Consider the following 20205-nt stretch of genomic DNA (forward strand, 5'->3'; position numbering starts at 1 on the left):
CATTCAAAACACCTATTATGACTAAAGACAAAGGGCACACGCAGCTATTATGACTATGTACATGTCTCTAACTCACCACTTTAGGCTTTAGTCAAGATAGCAAAAAATGTGAGCAAAGCTGAGGCTACTTTTAGTCAGGAAGGACGCAGTAAAAGCTAAGCTAAAGAATGCAATCTCTCAGTTAACCAACCATTTGTTGCACAAACAACATTGCTCTACAATGGGTTCATACATTTCCAAAGCTGCTATACTTTAATTCTTTTTAGCAGTGAAAGGAAATAGTTGTATATCCTAATGACAATTTGGAGTCTTCAAATGTTATTTACTTACTAGGGCTTTTTTTTTTTTGTTTATTTTGAGACAGAGCACATGGGGAAGCGGCAGAGAGAGGGAGAGAGGAAGAGAGAGAATCCCAAGTAGGTTTCCACACTGTCAGCACAGAGCCTGACTCGGGGCTCCAGCTCACCAACCAAAAGTTCATGACCTAAGACAAAATCAAGAGCTGGACACTTAACCAGCTGAAATATCTGGATGCCCCTACTTACCAGGTTTCAGTAAAATAAATATCGGGTTTAAAGAACTAGAAGTTTTAGATGATGCTGTTTTTGAAAAATAAACATGATCAGATTTGAATGAGAATATTAAGACACTGAAAGACTTTCACACTTCAATGGAGAAGGTAAGTCTGAACAGTTATTTGAAGTATCACTCTTAGTCAACGTTTATACTTGCTCCGGTTTTGTCTCAATTGAACCATTGTGAATATTAAATGGGTACATGTAAAATGCTTAGACTGATGCCTAGTACATACAACTGTTATCTCTTTGTGAGAACTAAAATTAAAACTATATTGCTTTTTCCCCCCACCAAATATAATCTGTGTTGCACAGAGGAGGGAGATATTAAAAGCAATACTGCAAACAAAAGCTATCAAGATGATCCAGAAATCCATATAGAATTTCTTATAATAAATACTTTCCTATTTTCTGACGGGGGGGGTTCATTAAGAGTTCTCTTTGAGAGATTTTTACACATCTGTAAAGTTTACTTTATACTTGGGGAAGATCCTCTTGGCATTAGTTCTTAGAATACACAATTAGAATAAGAGCAGTTGTTAAAAATTACGTTATATTTTAAACAAATTTCTACTATGTTAAGGAATTATATCCTTTCTGGTCTGTCTTCCCTCTTAATTCTAGCAACACACTACTGCCCTCTGCAGCATTTTCAATTATTACACATTGCCACCCAATTATCACAAACCTGATCTAGTTTCCATCTCTATAAGGTTATCTGACTCAATAAGAGGGATATATGTTTGTATATGTAGAGAAGAAAAGGGAAGGCCCCTTTAAAAAAAGGAAGAAGGCATTAAAGCAAGATGTTGTCACAGTCGGAAAGAGCCCATCTGAGGGGAGGGCCTTCTTAAAGGTCCAGCAAAAGACCCCAATCCGCCTGGGAAGGTTCTTTTCTGGCCTCTTTATGTCACAGGATTTTATCTTTTTAACTGGGAAAAAAATGGTATACGTATGGAAAAAATGTTTACAGGGTAAACAGTAAAAAAGATCATCAATGAAAATATTTGGCTTCCATTCCAAATCTCCAGATAGGTTTATGTATCCGTCTAGAAGTATATATTATCATAAATACAAACAATGCACATGTCTTTTAAAACATAAATAGAAGTATTCACATCACTCTGCTCATCATTCAAGACTGTAACTTGAAGACTGTTCCCTATCAGGCGAGATTAACCTATATACAATTCACTTTATTAAAACCAAGTAGGTTGTAACAAAATAGGATTTAAATAAATCAGCCTCTTCTCCGACAGGTTCTGCCACAATTTAATTAGCTTTTTATTGCTACCAAGGCTTTTGTTATCACACAAAGCGATGGCTGTCAAACTTGGGCGGACATTGATGTCACCTGGAGCGCTTGTTAAACTAGGTTGCTGAATCACCTGGAGATTCTGATTCAGAAGGTGTGGGATGGGTGCTGGGAACTTGCATTTGTAATAAATGACCAGGCACTGCGGATGCGGGAGTTGCGGGGACCACACTTTGCGAACCAACCCTAGTATGAATGCTGCACTAAATTCCGTTCCTCCCACCTCCCAGCACCGCTAGTCTAAGGCACACGCGATTATTCCCTTGGGAACTTCTGGAACGGTCCAACGGCACCAACTCCTACGGAAAGCAAGGTCTCTCCCTCCGCAGAAATTGACAAAAGACAAGCCTACATCCGGCGCGGCCCACCTACGCCATTTCCTTCCTACGAAGCTCCGCCTAGTCCGCGTCCCTGTCGCTAGTAAGGCTGGGCCGCCCAGAGAACGCTGGGAATCGCGTGAGTAAGGCGACATCTCGCGAGGCTTTCAACGTTTCGCGAGATTTCACCCGCTTCTGTCTTTTCCTCCTTCCCGTGCCCGGTTTTCTTCCCCTCCCCCTCATCGCCGACCAAGTTCTGTTTCAGACGGAGTCGCCTTGGTGTTGCCGCGGAGATTTTTCCCTTCTGCCACAGCTGTCGCCGCCCCGACCCCTTCCTGCCGCCCTGCCCACAACCCCACACAAGGTAACGAACCCGGCGAGGCAGACAGCAGGGCCTCGCCAGGCCTCGGCCTCTGTCGAGTTGAAGCGGAGGCCTGAGGCCGAGGAGCGGGCCGCGCTGGAGAGGCCTGGGCGCCGGCAGGAGTGTTAGGAGCCCGGCCACCTCTCCCAGCCAGCGTTTTGGGCCCTGAGCTGCCCCGGGCCGGCCTCGGGCCTCGGTGCTGTGGCGGCGAACGGGGCTAACCCCGGAAACCCGTCGTCGGGTGGGATAGGGACGCGGGAGGCCTCTTCAGGACGCCCTCGGCCGTTCGGGGCCGAGCGTGTTTGGGGCTGTGAGCTGTGAGGCTCCGGCACCGCTGGGGTCCGCTCCGTTTGTGTTTTCGGTTTCCCTGGAGCTTGGGTTTGAATTTCGAGGTCTGACATAATCGACCAGTCGTGGCGGGCTTTGAGGCGTTGGGCGACTGGGAGGAGAGCGAGCGAGCGGGCGTGCGGTGGCCCCCTTGGAGCCCTTCCAAGCTTCCAGGCTGGCGTTGGACAGGGATCGGGAAGACAGCGAAGGGTCCTCGGAACCCGGCGTGTTTGCTGTGTAACTGGAGAACGGAGTCTTGTATCTTATTTTCCGCAGAAGGACGAACCAGATTTGGTGAAAGGCACGCTCCGTAGAATGCCTAACTGGGGTAGTATTGGTGCCGTTTCTCTGATGAAGGCAGTATTTAAATGATTGGGGTTTTTTAATCTTTTTTTTTTTTTCCTCAGAGGAAGATGTTCCAAACACTAGCCGAAGAGCTCATGTACAGAGAATTTTTTATGTAGTTAATTCAAAAGCTATTTATATTTTGTTTTGGAAGTTTCTTTAGTGCTTCAAAATATTTTTTCCGGCAGCCTTCGACTCTTCGAACAGATCAGTGCTTCGTTTTGTTGTTGTTGTTTTTGAAAGTGCATCAACTGTGTTAATTGAGCCAAATACAGTGTCTTCCTTGTTTCACAAGCTTTAAAAAAAAAAAGAAATTCTCCCTTTCCCTTTTGTCTTAGCTCCTGTTTTTTGTTTCTGTGTGGAATTTATTTGGCAAGTTTATAATCTGCAGAATCCATTGCCTTGATGTTTGGGTTTGGCTCACAGCTTTTCTCAGAATGAAGGGTAAAGGTAATGGAAATAAGTGAAGCTGCAGCAGTGAATTATATTAAGGAGTTGGGAGCAAAACTGGCAGAGATTAAGTCAGACAGACAGGGAAATTATTTTTTATGGTGTTTTTCGTTCAGTTTTCATGGCCTTAACCTTTTTATTTTCCCCAGATGTCAGAAGATCTAGCAAAGCAGCTGGCAAGCTACAAAGCTCAACTCCAGCAAGTTGAAGCTGCATTGTCTGGAAATGGAGAAAATGAAGATTTGCTGAAATTAAAGAAAGATTTACAAGTAAGTATGAGAGGACGCTAATAGTTACAGTGTTTGGAAAAAAGTATTTCTGTGTTTTTCAGATGATTTATTGCTTAGAATCCGAAGCACAATTGGGAGGAGTATTTCTCCTGTTATCCTCCCTTGTGTGTAAATGTGTGCATGCACATAGGCATGTATTGCTCACTGAAGTAGGGTTGCTGTTTCCTTAGTTGTATACATCAAAATGAGCAAAGCATTGTTCTGTGTTGTGTAAATTTTACATGCTCATAATTTTTAAAAATCAGAGTTGATTTTAGAAGTCTGTCAAACCTAGAGAAGAGGTATGTATACCTTTACAGTGGAAAGTACTTTTATTTTTAAAGATCTGGCAAAAGAAATTTAGTTTGAAAGGTAACTAAAAAGAGAAAAATAATAATTGAATTAAAAGTTAACTGTACTGGAATTAAAACAAATGTGGAAGAATTTTATAAATGACCTAAAAAATGAGAAATATGTAACATTAGGATTCTTTTTAATGCCACAAAGTTCTTGATCATGAAATAAGAGTGTATGTGTGTTTCAAAGCTAGCATGTAAACATCTTCTTGAAAACACATTATAAAAATATGTAAAGGGATACTTGTTTTCTGCATAAATGTTATGTAATGTTTGAATTTAAAGCTAGGTTTTACAGTGTAGTTGTTGACACTTGTTGAGGTTGAATTGATGTGGAAAGATCTTCATTTGTTTGGTCATGGGAGAGTTTCAGAGGTACGAAACTTGCTTTTTAAAACTTGCACTGGGGTTTCAAGACAAAAATAACCATGATGGTAAATATCTGTTGTTTCTCAGAACACTAGGTTGATTAATAAAAATACCGTATGAGTGTGTGTATGTATGTATGACTTCATTTTTGAAAATTTGAGAACTTAAAATTTTGAACCTGATTTTTTTTTGAAAGTTTTAAATGGTGTTTTGGTTAGATAGTCTTTACTGATTCGGTACAAAACTTGAATCATCTTTATCCCTGTCTAAATTCTTTTCCTCCCTTTATCATCTTCTTGCCCATTAAAATCAATATTTTAGGGATATTAGAACTGCAAATGAATGAAACTTATTTGAAATAGAGGCCAGGTATAGGACTTTGAAAGGGTTTATCTGGGCATAATTAAAATAAGCTGAATATTTTCAGGTTCAAATTCTAGATTTAGGATAAACTTGCCTAAGTTGCAATAGTATGTGGTTTTTAAAAACACAGAAGACAGGACTCTTCTTCAGTATATGGAAGTCAGGCCGGTGAATTTCAGAATGCCAGTCAGTAATAAAAAGATGTTTTGGGAGCAGTTTCTCCCATTCCCGTGCCAGCTTTCTGCATACTTCAAAGAAGGATCCTGGCATGCATCTTGTTATACCAAGTTAAAAGCAGTCCTTTTTTTCTTTGAAGAAAATAAAACATTGTCAATATTGTGTATATTGCTTCCTGAGCAGTTGGGAGGAGGGATATATGTGGAACTGGTGGAGGGGGAGTTGGGAGTGAAGGTCGAAACATTATTGTGAGGTCTTTTTAAAATTTCTGGAATAAATTGTTAGCGTCTAGGCAGAATTGCCTTGCTATGACATGATCTGTAGTGGAAGTATTGTAGGGAGCGAGACCATTGTGGTAGGCATTGTGGTAAGCACATAAATGGCTTACTTAGGGTTCAGTTAATAATGGTCATTTATCTGTAAAATATCCATTTAGAACAGCACTGTTTACTGTAGAACTTTCCATGATGATGGAAATGTTCTGTATCTACTGTAGTAGTGGAGCCACTAGGGACCGTTGATTATTTGAACTATAGCTAGGGTAGCTGAAGAACTGAATTTTTAATTTTATTTAAGTAGCCACGTGTGACTACCATATTGGATAGCACAGCTTTAGAAGCTTAAGTTCTAAAACTTCAGATAGTAGTAACACAGTATGTTTTTCCTGACCAGACGTGATCACGATTTCTTTTCCTCTTATTTTGTCATGAAAACAAATTTTTCATTTTGGTTTACTAGATACAGGTCTGTTTTGAACTGAAAATTCCTCAAAGTTGGAAGGCATTATTGACGATTAAAGTTCTGAAAAGTGTTTAGATACCTGCTTCCACGTGGTAATTGTTGTCTCCGTTGACTACACTTACAGCTCCTGTTTTGTCATGGGTTTTTTAAAAATAATTTTCCTTTTTTTCCTCTTCTCTATTTTTGGGATGTGCCTCATGCATTGGATATTTAATTCTTCCTTTTGTATTTGCTGAAAAGTTGTTCAGACTGATGATGACTGAGTTTGTGGCCTTTATTTTGTGTTCCATTAGTGGAATGTCTTTATCCTGGTTTTGAATTTGTTTGCCCTTTCATTTATGACAAAATGCTTTCCTACATTTTTTTCGTTGACTCCATTTTGCCAGTAAGGCTTCCACATTTATATGTACTGTCTTTCATATAGAATACAGTTACTCACCTGGCAGCACATTAATCTACTGAAGTCCTGATTGCTTTTTTCACTTAAAAAAGTAGGAATAGTAAAATCTAGGCTAGCTTTTACTAGCTCCCGAGGCAGTCTGTGCTAATCACAAAAATAGTCAATTTATTAGGCTGTTGTGCTGAATAAACTGGTTCTAAAGGAGGCAGGGGTCAAGTCACTTGTCTCATATATTACAGTGGCTCTCTGCATCCCCGAAACGCCTTCCTTCAGTAAGCAGAGTGCTTGAGTGCACCCTTTGACCTGCTGATATGTAGATCACAACATCTGATGCTTCCTGGAATTGCCGATTACTGTAACTGCTGCCCATCTGTCGATGAAGGAGCAGTTTCAGAACTCAGACTTGGGGGAGGAAAAGTAATTAATGGTATGTACCTTTAAGAACCCCCTCATACATAAAATAGTTTCTCTAATACTTTGGTCCATATGCACATGTAAAGAAAACATTGAGAAGGGTCTTCATAGTTTGTTGGGAGGGGTGTTGTAAAACATGGCAAAATGGAAGGATAATTAGGGGTAAGCCCTGGATTTTTTTTTAAAGTATCACTTCAGTGCAGGGCTCTGAAAATTATAACATGCACAGCTTTTCAAGACCCTTTGGTGAAAATGTATTTCCTTAGGAAAATAAAATGGCAAGATGCTCTATCCTAAGAGAGGTAGAATTCTAAATCTGAGACCTACAAATGCAGAAGTCTTGTTTGTGTTTTAGTTAAATGGAATTATTTAATGATAGGGATTGTATTGGCTCTTGAGTCAAGGCTTACTGTAGTATATTCTGGCCCTAAAAGTGGGTGATTAAAAACAAGACTGGACAGTTTACTCTCCTCCTTTTACAGTACCTCATCTATTTATTTGGAAATTCTTTGCCTTATTTGCAAAGGATTGTCTAATTAAGTCATTTGAATGGCTATTTGGCACCTAATAGAACGTCATTAAAGGTACTACTCTACTGAATTTTTAATTCAAATCTGAGTTAGCCTAGTTTTTCTGTTTACAAAATTGGTCTTTGTCCAAGGGCTTACTCCCTCTCCCCCCCCCTTTTTTTTTGAAGGCTCAAATATTAGTTTTTCAGAAATAGCCAGGAAGATTTAGAATCTTTAGGAGAGAGGTAATATATAACTTCTGGGCTACTGATCCAGAACTATTATAGAACTTCAGTGGGAGAGAGACATAAACTCAGTATAGAGTTTAGGTTTGTTACTTTTTCTCCCAAAACACACTGCGATGCTTTAAGGTATTTTATATGCAACAATGGGGGAACAGGTATGTAAGTTTTTAAAATAAATCTTAAAAGGTAATACATAACACAAATCTTCATTGGAGTGAAAATAGCAGATAGGTAGCAGAATCTGGCCGTTTGTACTATATCATGTTTTTTAACTAACCCTACCAAACACCCTTGAATGAATCTAATAAGTGTAAGACTGAAGTAGAAAAAACACTTGCCACACAGGCAGGTATTGCCTTTCTGTGTGTTACATTTATTTTATTTTTTCCTTTTAAACTGAAGCTGTGCTGATGTGCTTTTTAGAATATTTTAAATCTAACCTGGTAATTTGCTTACCTGGATGGGGTAAGTCATATAATAAATGTAATAAATGACTAGGAAGACTATTGGCTTTTTCTGTATGCTTATAATATTTTAGTAATATGTATGAGCAGGAAATTACTAATAAGTTGCTTCAGGTGTTTTGGGTTTTGTCTGTCTTCTGTTGGGGGTGGGGAACATGTTGGCTAGAGAGTTAATACTACTGCCAAGCAATGCCCTGTATAACAGTCCAGTTGCATGAAATACATGTGACAAAGATAGGAGATAAAAGTGATCTTGAATGTAGTTCAGTCTCTCATAATCAACTCTTTCTCATATTAGATCTCTTTAGCTAAAATAGGAGCTTAGAAATAATGCATGGTCAGGGCACCTTGCTGGCTTAGTCAATAGAACAAGTGACTCCTGATAATAGGGTGAGGAGTTCAAACCCCATGTTGTGTGTAGAGCTTACTTTAAAAAAAAAAAAAGAAAAGAAAAAAGAAATAATGCGTGGTATAAGCTTAAGTCTGCCATTTTCTATTAGTATTTGAGGTTAATTAAAGTTGAAAGGCAACTGTCTAGGTTTAAATCCCGGTTCCACCACTGTATAAAATATTGTATCTTAGTTTCTACATGAGGATAATCAGAGTACCTATGTGATAGTATTGTTATGAACTGCAAGCAGACTTATGTAGCATACTTAATAGGTGCTTTATGGTATGAGACCTAAAGTCATCAAAATAAAAACCTGTTGAAAGGTGATAAGCAAATTATAAAAATAATGCTATGGTTTTATTTTGTTGTTTTTTTGTTTTGTTTTAGGAAGTTATAGAACTAACCAAAGACCTTCTGTCAACTCAGCCTTCTGAAACTCTTGCAAGTTCAGACAGTTTTGCTTCTACTCAGCCCACTCATTCATGGAAAGTAGGAGACAAGTGTATGGCAATCTGGAGTGAAGATGGACAGTAAGTGTAGAAAAAACTCTAACTATAACATGAAATAATAAAATACAATGGTAAGAAGTTTTTATTCAGTTTGAACTACCTGTTTTAATCTTTATGTATAGCTAGTGTGATTTGTAAAGTAAATTTGATTCTTGGGTGGTTACCACTAAGACCGTTAAGTCTTTAGCTTTAGAATTAATTTTGGGGCAGTTGGTGGACTTACATCCTAGTAGAAAGAAAAAGCAGAGGAAAATGAATGGATAGTTAAAAAGTAATCTAAATTTCTTCCTCAGGTTGAAAATTGAATAGTTGGCTGTCTTAGACTTACATGAGAAACACTCAGATTATTCCTGTTAGAAATATCTTTTCTCAAAGAGATTGACTAAAGCATGTTTAATAGACATGTAGGAGACTTTCCTGACAATATTTTAATTAGGACCCCCTTTTTGATAGTAGATGACTAACTCCAACCACTGTTTGTATTGTCTTTACCAAAGAGCCAACTGATTACAGAAGCTCCATTTTAGACACATGTAATAGTTGAATCACTGCAGTGTAAAGTCTTAATAGGCTGAGTACTAAACCTTTACTCACCTGCTTACAGTCATGATATCTTTACAGGTGTTATGAAGCCGAGATTGAGGAGATAGATGAAGAAAACGGCACCGCTGCAATCACCTTTGCTGGCTATGGCAATGCTGAAGTGACTCCATTGTTGAACCTCAAGCCTGTGGAAGAAGGAAGGAAGGCAAAGGAGGACAGTGGCAACAAGCCCATGTCAAAGTAAGTGACTTTGACGTTAGCAGTTTAAGTGTAATCTTCCCCATTTTGGTATTTTAGGTAGTCTGTGGAATTCATGCAGGCTAGATTAGGGTGAGAAGGTTATGATACTCCTTACCGTTGTTTTGAAGATAGCTGTGTATGTATGTGTACGCCTAGGTAAAGTGAAGACATTTTGGTTCCCACTTAGGCATTCAGTAAACACTTATTAAGAAGATAATATGTACCTCTCACTAAACCAGGTGCTGGGGTTATACCGTAGTGAATACAACCAACTTGGACCTTGTCCTGATTGAGTTTATAGTCTAGAGAAGAAAACACAAAATTAAAGAACTTTAATAGTAAATTATAGAAGTTATTAAGGGAACATAATGGGTACTTCAAGGGAACAAAGATACCTAAACTATATTTTAGTCATCAGGGCAAATTTCTTTGAGAAAATGACATCCAAACTGAGATTTGAAAAGAAAAGGAGTTAGCCAGGTAAATGAATTTGAAGGTATGACCTTGATTAAACTTCTTAACTTCTTTCCTCATTTGTAAACAGGGTTGATAGTATCTATTTTGTAGGGTTGTAAGCATAAGTATTAGCATTAATAAAGCATGTGGTCCAGTTCTTTATAATGTTGTAAGAGTTTAGTAAATGTTTACTTCAAAAAAAGAAAACAAGTGGGGACATGGAGGTAACAGAAACAAATTCCTGTAGTGAAAATTTAGGGCTTGAAGATCAGTGCTTTGACAAAAGAGGTTAGAGAGAGGTTGAGGCCAAATCACCAAGAGCTTGACAGCCACTGTTGTATTTCAAATAGAGGAGATAATGTGATCATAGTTGAGCTTTTGAATAATCCCGGACAGCTAATGCAGTGATCCAGATGTGAGATAACGGTGTCCTGAACCCTGAGAGCAGCAGTAGGAGGGTACAGAAGGATATGGCTGGACCTGTATTTGAGGTAGAGTTAACATTTTAGTAAACTTACGCATATTTGCCACAATTTTCTCTCTTTTTGGATTTTTCAACAGTTTTTTGTTGTTGTTTGGTTTAAGCCTCAATGTGAGGCTTGAACTCAGGACTCTGAAATTAAGACCTGAGCTGAAATCAAGAGTTGGACACTTAACTGACTGAGCCACCCAGGCACCCCTCACAAGTAACTTAAGTGGCTACAGAAGTAAATATATCTGAACTTGGGGAAATTATATCACTTGAGTATCCCAATAAGAAATTCAGATTGTAGGGGTGCCTGAGTGACTCAGTCTGTTAAGCGTCTGACTTTGGCGTAGGTCATGATCATGCAGTTTGTTGGTTCAAGCCCCACATCGGGCTCTTTGCTAACAGCTCAGCCTGGAGCCTGCTTGGGTTGGGGGCGGGCGTGTGTGTGTGCGTGCGTGCGTGCGTGTGTGTGTCTGTGTGTGTGTGTCTGTGTGTGAGTGTGTCTGTCTGTCTCTCTCTCTCTCTCTGTCTGTCTCCCCCCCCTCCCCTTCCCTTTCCCCGCTCGTGCTGTCTCTCTCTCTCAAAAATAAACATGACAAAAATTTTTTAAAAAATCAGATTGTAGAACAATATAACCTCTCCCTTTTTAGTCTTTGACATCTGTGTAAAAAAAGTCACATTTAGCTTCGTAGTTGTGATTATATGATACAGAAGACATTATCTTCTTTTGGTGAGAAGTCAGTACGTAAACTGAGCAGAAATTATTGAGAGCATTAGGCTCTGATCCTAGATGCAGGAGTGTTTTTGAAAAACCCCAGTTTTTGTCTTTAAGAATTTTAAGCTGTGATTTTCCTTTGTGCTGCTGTACTCTTCTAGTCTAGATGAAATAGTTTATATACTTTTGCTAAATGCGTCATAGTAAACTTGCTATCTATCCATTTAGAAAAGGATAAAGGCTTAGACCACTGTTAATGTTAAAACTTATTTCTAAAACACACCTGGCAAAAGCAATGTAAATGTCAAAAAGTCCTGTTTAAATATTTGATTTGAATGGGTAATAGATTACAGATATGGCTTGAAAGCTTCCAAGGATGCTGTGTATTTCAAATAACACTTCATAGTAATACTGAGTGATTGGCATTGTTGATGTTTAGTGCTTCTGTTCATGGAGTGTGTAGGTATATTATGGGGTTTTTTGTTGTTCTGGTTTTGTTGTTAGTTTTGTTTGGCACTGCTAAATATCTCTAAGGAAATCATCTACTAAATCTTAAGAGTTGACATTTAGCTGTTATATCCACACAGAAAAGAAATGATTGCCCAGCAGCGTGAATATAAAAAGAAGAAAGCTTTGAAAAAAGCACAGAGAATAAAAGAACTTGAGCAGGAAAGAGAGGACCAGAAGGTGAAATGGCAACAGTTCAACAATAGAGCCTATTCTAAAAACAAAAAAGGCCAGGTTAGTAAATCTTTCCATCATACTTCATAAATGTGAAAAGTAAAACTGTCATTAAAATAACTTTAAAATGATTGAGCCTGGGTGGCTGGATCAGTTAAGCATCCGATTTCAGATCAGGTAATGATCTTATGATTTGTGGGTTTGAGCCCTGCATCAGGCTCTGCTGACAGCTCAGAGCCTAGAGCCTGCTTCAGATTCTATGTATCCCTCTCTCTCTGCCCCTCCCCCACTCACCCTGTCTCTGTCTCAGAAATAAGCATTAAAAAAATGAAATGAAAAAGGTGGTACATAGGCTTAAAAAAATCATAGCTGGATCTTAAATTCATAATCCTCTTCAATCTTCTGTTTAGCTTATTGCACAATACCCATTAGCCACTGTTTTTGCAATAGAAACACTTATGAGAGAGTTTATCTCAGGAATTAGAGAAGATCTAGATCATTTACCCTTCTATAAACTAAAATTTGAAGAACTGTTTGCTACCTTACCTACCACTTAGAGGGAGTGTGATGAATCCTACCTCTTCTGTTAACCTGCTTTATCTGCTGGGGGTCCCTGGTAGATTTTATTTAAAAGAGCACTCCAGTTCTCTTGATGTGTACTGTACTTCTTACGTGTATCATAGAAATTCCCCCCACCAAAACTAATCAAAGTGGTTTTTCTTTTATTTCCACTAGGTAAAAAGGAGTATTTTTGCTTCACCTGAGAGTGTAACTGGCAAAGTTGGAGTAGGAACTTGTGGAATTGCTGATAAACCTATGACACAATATCAAGATACCTCTAAATACAATGTCAGGCATTTGATGCCTCAATAATCAGAAAAACTGTTGGATTTCATCTCTGCAGGGCTTTACATTTACCTTTTTATCCTTATATTTTTCTAAAGGTAAATTATTTGTTAGATGAGTAAGGAAGATACCATTGTCGTCCTTGTTTGACTTCAATAGAATGAAACTTGAAGAAATTGCATTTGATAACTGCTATTCATTTACCTTTTGTTACTACTACCACAGTTTCCTCAAAGTTTGTTGAATAAAGCAACTTTTCTAGATAGATGCTGCAATACAGCACTTAGATGAATTGTTGATCTTCCTAATATCAGGCCCTTACTTAATGGATGGTGTATACATTTTGTACAGTCCTAACTTGGAATACTCAGATGCTTTGAACTTGCCACATATTGTAGCAATTCACTGGAACATCAAGGCAAAATACCAACCTGCTAAGGAGCTCTTTTATCTTCAGTGTAAACCTGGCTGTTGCCTAATTAAGCCTAGACATACGTTAATTTGTAAATGTCAAACTTTGTTTTGAGGTTTTTCCTTCAATAATTTGCTAAGCCTATTAGGCTATCTCTAAAATTGATTCAGCTCTTCTAGTCTTTCCACGGAGTTTTAATTTTATCTAAGAAACCATGTTTAGGACCTGCTACCTTTTCTAGGGTGGTTTTTTTTTGTTTTGTTTTGTTTTTTTTTAAATGTTTGCTCTTTTTCTGTGTTGATTTTTCCCTTACGGTAGTGGTACCATTTTTTGGATGTGTAATGTTTATATAAGAAAACAAAAAGCTGATGTATAGCCCTGTATACAGTGTAGATACTATTTTTGTAAAAAAACAAAAAACAAAAAAACCAAGGCTAAATTAATGAACAAGAGTACTGAATGTTTCATCATTAAAAATTTACTGTATTTCTTGTGCATTAATCTGACCATAATTTCCCTGTATATTATGTTCATGTAGCTGAGTTTGTAATTTTTGTTAACTAGATCAAGTTGTCAGCATTTGTTGGTATAAGTGAACATCACAGTTATCCTGAGTTTAAGCCAAATATATGCATAGTAAAGTGTCTTCCTGTTAATGGAAGATGGTGATTTTTAGGATATGTGTTAATTTCAGTTTTTTGTATGTTTAACTTTTATTAAATAAAGTGTTTTTAAAATCTCCGGGATGTGTTAACAGAAGGGTGGTGAAGTCTTACCTGGCAGCATTGATCTAGTGATTAAGCTTCAGTGTATTTTCATTCATCATTTCCACAGAGAAGAGAATATTGAGTATGTTTGTGATAAAGGTTTCAGTAAATCCTTACGTACATCCATTAGACATAAAAAATTGGGTCCTAAAGGACAAACTATTTTTATTTAAGGGCTTGTGTTTATATATAGAGGTGTTTGTAAATTTTTGGTAAAAGGGGAAAATAAAAATTTTAATTTAATGAATTTTAATTATTGTGGCAAACTGAAACTTAGGAGGACAGTGGTGAGAAGTAGAGTTCTTTATTTTGCTCCTTCACCTCTCTCCCAACCCAGGAGGATCACTGTTTTCCTTTCTATAATTTATGGCCACAGGGTAGAACATGTAGGACCGAATGAAAGGTGAAGCCTTCCTTAAATACATGGCAATAATTACAGCAGAAAAGGGCTACTTAGCCTGAAGAACTCCTAAAAATATACTGTTCTTGTAACCAGTGTAACAAACATCTTAAGAACTAGGAAGAGTATCTTTGAAGGATGGATTGCAAGGGAACTTTAAATTAAAAAGCACTTGGAAGGATACTTGGTACAATTGTGTCACCACACAAAACATGTTTTGTTGAGATTACCTTGGCATGTTTGTTGGAATAGTAATTCACCCGGTGTTTGTGTGGGCAAGACCCTTGTGTTGAGACTTGTATCCCCTTTGACCCAAGGGCCTTCCTTTCTGCACATTTAATTCTCCTGGGAGGGGCTTTGTAGGAGAGAAAAGGAATAAAAACGACCATACCATATAAAACATTTAAAAAATTCAGCACACAGGAGTCTTTGTGTGAAGGACCTGTAAGTGGCCCTTTGAAAAGTCCTAGTGTCGAGATGATGATGGTGTTTCTGGACTAAACTAAAAGGATCTCTAGGGAGATGGTGTACCTGTCTTCTAGTGTGAGGTTTTCATGAGAAGCATGATACCAGTGGTATTTTATAAATGAAGGTGGCTGATTTCACTTTTTTTTTTTATTTCTGAGAGAGACACAGCATGAGCAGGGGAGGGTCAGAGATGGAGACACAGAGTCCGAAACAAGCACCAGGCTCTGAGCTAGCTGTCAGCAAAGAGCCTGACGCAGGGCTCGAACCTACGAACTGTGAGCTCATGACCTGAGCTGCAGTCGGCCGCCCAACCGACTGAGCCACCCAGGCGCCCCTGATTTCACTACTCTTAGATAGGATACGGTCTTATGAAGCTGTTATGAAATGTAATGTAGTTTCCCCTCTGTCAAGAAGGGAGTTTTGAAGCTCTGAACCTGACTGAATAAACCATTTGTCACGTACAGCCCCCAAGCAGCTGTCTTGGATATTCTCAAAACTTGAAATTTGACTTTGTTACTGACCATTTCAAGGAAAGAACAGTCCCAATCCTCCCAAAATAAATAACTACATTTAAGATTTTAATGTCACAGATAAATTTTTTTTTTTTTTTTTTTTAAAAACATTCATTCTTGAGAAACAGAACGAGTGGGGGAGGGACAGAGAGAGAGGCAGACACGGAATCTGAAGCAGGCTCCACGCTCTGAGCTGTCAGCAGAGCCCAGTGCGGGGCTTGAACCCACAAACTGTGAGATCATGACCTGAGCTTAACTGACTCAGCTCATGATCTTAACTGAGACGCTTAACTGACAGCCACCCAGGTGCCCCAATAAATGCTTTTGTAATTAACATGTAGAAGGGGCATAGAGGACTTGGGTGCCAGACTGGCCCCTCATTTGTAACCTGTGTGCATAACTCTTCTTTGTCTTAGTTTCCTCAGCTGTAGAATGAAAATATTTCATTAGGTTGTAGATGAGTGAGTTAATATGTGTAAAGTGCTTAGTTGGTAGGATACCTGACATACGGTAAATACTGTAAAAGTGTTTGCTATTACTGTGCAAGCAGTAATCGTTATCTTTTTTCCCTAACCTTAACAATGACAATTCAGGGGCACCTGGGTGGCTCAGTTGGTTAAAGCATCTGACTCTTGATTTCAGCTCAGGTCATCATCATCCCATGGTTCAAGCTTCACAGTCAGGCTCCATGTGCACAGCTTGGAGTCTGCTTGGGATTCTCCCTCCCTCTCTGCCCCTCCCCCGTCTAAAAAATAAATATTATAAGAAACAATGAAAATTCACAGTATAATGAATTATAATGCCCATTGCTTATAATGTGAAGCCCCGAATTAAAATGTATTATTGAAATGTTATCAAATTACCAAAGTTCTGTATTAAGTACATACTAGAAGTTTAAGATTTTGCGTTAGAATATTACAAGGGCATATCTGTAATGGGAAGAGGGTACAAACTTATAATAGTTACCCCTAATGCTTGCTTAAAATTAAAGAGGAATTCCTGGATCTGGGACCTATTCCAGACCTATCTAGGCCAAAGTGTATTTTGAGATAAACACCACAGGTGATTATGATGTGCAACCCTGTCCTATAACCATGTTTTAGATTAAATGTAGAAAGTTTTGAAATGAAGGAAAAAAACTAGTAACTGGATGTTTTCGAAGATACAAAGGTTAGGCATCAAACCAAATGAAGTGCATCCATTTATTGTAACAACTCATTATTTTAAATGCTTTGTCACAATGAAAGGTGTGCATGTGTATGTGCTTGTGGGTGTGTTCCATTACAATGCAGTGTTAATGCTGAGTGATGAGTGAATCTGCCTTTTTTAAATTTTTGAGAGTGTGAGTCGGGGAGGGGCAGAGAGAGAAGGAGATACAATCCAAAGCAGGCTCCAGGCTCTGAGCTGTCAGCACAGAGCCCCAAATGGGACTCGACCTCACAAACTGGAAGGAAGATCATGACCTGAGCTGAAGTTGTAAGCTTAACCAACTGAGCCACTCAGGTGCCCTGGATAGGGGGAGGTGCCTGGGTGGCTCGGTAGGTTGTGTACAGACTCCATGTTGGCTCAGGTCATGATCTCACAGTTCCTCGGTTTGAGTTTCTTGTAGGCCTCTGTGCTGACAGCACATGGCCTGCTCGGAATCTGTCCCCCTCGCCCACCTCCACCCCTACCCCCCCACGCTCATGCATGTGCTGTCTCCCTCTCAAAATAAATGAACTTTAAACAAAAAATAACAAGGGAAAACCATCAGGTTTACAAACAAAAATCATAGTTTTATAAATCGTGTGTCTGTAGGTTGTAATTATAAAAGGTGAAAGATAATGATGTGCAGATTTAACCAAAATATATTTTTAAAGCTCTGGTTTGGTATTTTGCCTCAATTTGGATATAAACTGAAAGACAAAGGGGGAAAAAACTTAAAACTAGTAAGTTTTTATATTTGTTAGAATATAAAATTCAATAAATATCTGAATTGTAGTATTTGTGTCATACTATGAAGCAACCAGTTAGTATAAATGGTAATTTACCTGTTCAACAGTAAATGTAAACATTCTTTATGTCTAGGATTTTTGAGTTGCAAGTTAAACTGAATTTTTATTACAGTGGAGAGGAAGAGCCTAGCAGGCAGTAAGAACAGGTAATACCATAGTTTAAACAAAGAAAAACCCAAGTAATTGAATCCCCTAACACTGTGATTTTTATGTATAGACATGTTCTTAAGAAATACCTTAAGAGGCACAGAGACCAATATTTACATTTTAGGAATTTGTTTTGGACTAACCAAAAGAAAAAACAGGATGAGGGTGTTAGAGTTCTGTGAGGTTCTTCAATTGCCTTTTCTGCCTTTCAGCTTATGTATAAAGGTGGTACTTTTGTAGACTTGAGGGGGTAGATCTGAGAATAATATTGGTAGTTGACAGCTGAACTAGCTAAAAATACCGAAGTTTGGATAATCTTCCAGTTCCCAGGAAATAAAAATGGACAATTTCCTTACACCAAGCACTTCACCAATTCATTTTTACAAAACCAGTACAGACTCAAGTTCCTGAAATTATTACAATTGTAATTTGTTCTCCCAGTTTTTTAAGATCACTAAAGAAGACATAGTTACACACATTACGAGGAAAGGTTCCTTTTTTTCAAGAGCTACTTTGTCAACCTGAGGCCCAAAGTCATATTTATTATTTGGCTGGCTCATGGTTTCCTTTTCTTGGTGAAAACTGAGGTGCTTTTATTTTTCCTCTTTCAAGCCCTGTACTGACTTTAGCAAGATGCAGTGCATTTCTAACCAGAGAAAATAATTCAGGCTTGGAGGAAACACTTGATTCTCTATCCTGGGAAAACTAGAGTTGAAGCCTGAGACCTGCAGCTAGGCTAGTCTTTAATAGACGGTAACTGTCCAATTGTTCATTCATTGCTCAGAAGTATGCAGGAAGGAATAAATATCCCTTTGATTCTTTTGTCAAGTTTTCCCTCCAAAAGCACTGTCCGGTTTAGTTGACATAGCTTTCAGAGTGTGATAGCGCTGCTAAATAAGAAGCGACTGGCTTCTTAAATCTATCTGTATTTTTTACATGTATTTTAGAGATATTTTAATGGCTTTTATATTCTACAATGCTGTTTGATTCCCTGGTGTGAAAATCTAAGATAAATATGCCCGTTATTGCCCTACCAATAAAGACTTTAAGCATTCCTCCATAACAGTTAAGAGCTTGAGGAAATGGAAAAAATTTCAAAATTATGGGTAGTTGGCAATACTTTAAAAAAGCTTCATCTAAGCCATTTCCCCTAATAATTTATGACTGTATAGAAAGGTAGAACAGAACCAAGAAGTGAGGTTGTCAGCCAGTATATGTATTTTGAGCTACACTTATTATTTAAAAGACTCAGATGTATTCCACAAGAAAACCAGTTTCCTATTAGATCTAGTACAGGAACCAAGATTTTTTTTTCTTGGCAAGGCCAACACTTAATAATAACTAGGGCATTATGCAATGGTTACTATTAGTGTTTAACATACTCAAGCTCAGGTTAGTCTTTTTTTTTTTAGAAAGACCAGGTAGGTAATCACTAAAACCGCTGATACATCAATCTTATAAAGTCTTTATTTAAAAAATTCTATAGGACATCAAAAATTGACTTCTTACAAAGTATAACCTGTCATGGAATTTTGTGAAAATGAACCATTTTATAGAAATAGTCTTTTTCTGTCAGACCCAGAGTCAGAATAACTAAAATTCAAGATGAAAGATGAAAAAATGAGAAGGTTGCATTTATCAAAGTAGAGAAGTACATACCTCTTATTTTCCTTTTGGTGCTACAAACTCCTAGATTGAGTATGTGTGGGGATTTACATAAATCACTTTTAATCCTTAACAACCTTTCAAGATAGAGGTAGTATTTATAACAACTTTTCAGGAGGAAACAGCCTCCATGAAGAAGTTAAGTAACTTGCCTGGAGTTCTTAGCAAATATTAGAACTAGGATTTAAATGTGACCCAAAAAACCCTGTTCTTCCCACATTATGCTATTGTTGGTAGGGAGTATGGAATTTCTGAAGTGGAAGGATAATAGAAGAAAGGGAAAAGGCAGCTAGTTGCTTCTTCAAGTGGAAGAAAACAAACTTACCAAAGAACCTTCCCCAAGAGGTTAAACAATTTTCTCATGAGAAATAACCCAGGAAGCAGTGTGGTTTTAGGTTAGGAGATTTGGCTCAATAATCCTGCCTTCTGGAATCCCTTCATAATGCTAAAAGCTGTCATTGTCATGGGGACTAGGCATTTCTTCCAGAATTCTCATACCTATTCTAATCAGAAACTACAGTTTGACTTCATTAGAATCTTCTTTGGTAATAAATATGCACTGAAAAAGGACTTAACCTCTATATATTAATATACTACTTAGGCATTTTATATAAAGGGTACCTTAACGCAGGTTAGTGTGTGGGGACTAAATGGGAACTTGCAGACTTATTTTCAATTTAAATGATAGTGTAGCCAAAGGGATTCCCTCAAAAGTTATTAAGAACAGATAATAACAAATGACTTGGTGTCCTACCTGAAGCAGTTAAGATTATTGGGTACATTAAACCATCTGTAGTTAGGTTACATGGAGTTCTATCAGTCAAGAAGGCACCTGTTTAAATCACAGAACAGGAAATGGCAATGATTCAAATGGCCATTAATTCTGGACTACTGAAGTAGTATCAACTTAGGAGATCATTGCTTCTCAAGGTGTGGATGCTCATTCATATTTTTTCCTTCATAGAGAAGGGTGGTACAAAAAGCACTCGGGTA

General features: G+C 38.0%; 1 protein-coding gene across 2 annotated transcripts in view; it reads left to right on the top strand.

The window, feature by feature from the left end:
- SMNDC1 (survival motor neuron domain containing 1) overlaps window positions 1-14000 on the top strand; it is a 32819-nt gene extending 18819 nt beyond the window's left edge. The window contains exons 2-8 of one of the 2 annotated variants that reach the window (XM_077762431.1): window positions 365-679; window positions 2121-2571; window positions 3840-3959; window positions 8776-8918; window positions 9519-9680; window positions 11908-12061; window positions 12737-14000. In XM_077762431.1, coding sequence (XP_077618557.1) covers window positions 3840-3959; window positions 8776-8918; window positions 9519-9680; window positions 11908-12061; window positions 12737-12874 — 717 coding nt within the window. In that variant the 5' untranslated portion in view covers window positions 365-679; window positions 2121-2571 and the 3' untranslated portion in view covers window positions 12875-14000. Of the gene's footprint in view, window positions 1-364; window positions 680-2120; window positions 2572-3839; window positions 3960-6604; window positions 6793-8775; window positions 8919-9518; window positions 9681-11907; window positions 12062-12736 lie in introns of those variants that run through there. The other variant, XM_077762432.1, reaches the window with a different exon arrangement.
- The last annotated feature ends 6205 nt before the right edge of the window (window positions 14001-20205 follow it).

Source organism: Crocuta crocuta, unplaced genomic scaffold (genome assembly GCF_008692635.1).
Source record: "Crocuta crocuta isolate KB4526 unplaced genomic scaffold, BGI_CrCroc_1.0 scaffold328, whole genome shotgun sequence".
Lineage (NCBI taxonomy): Eukaryota > Metazoa > Chordata > Mammalia > Carnivora > Hyaenidae > Crocuta > Crocuta crocuta.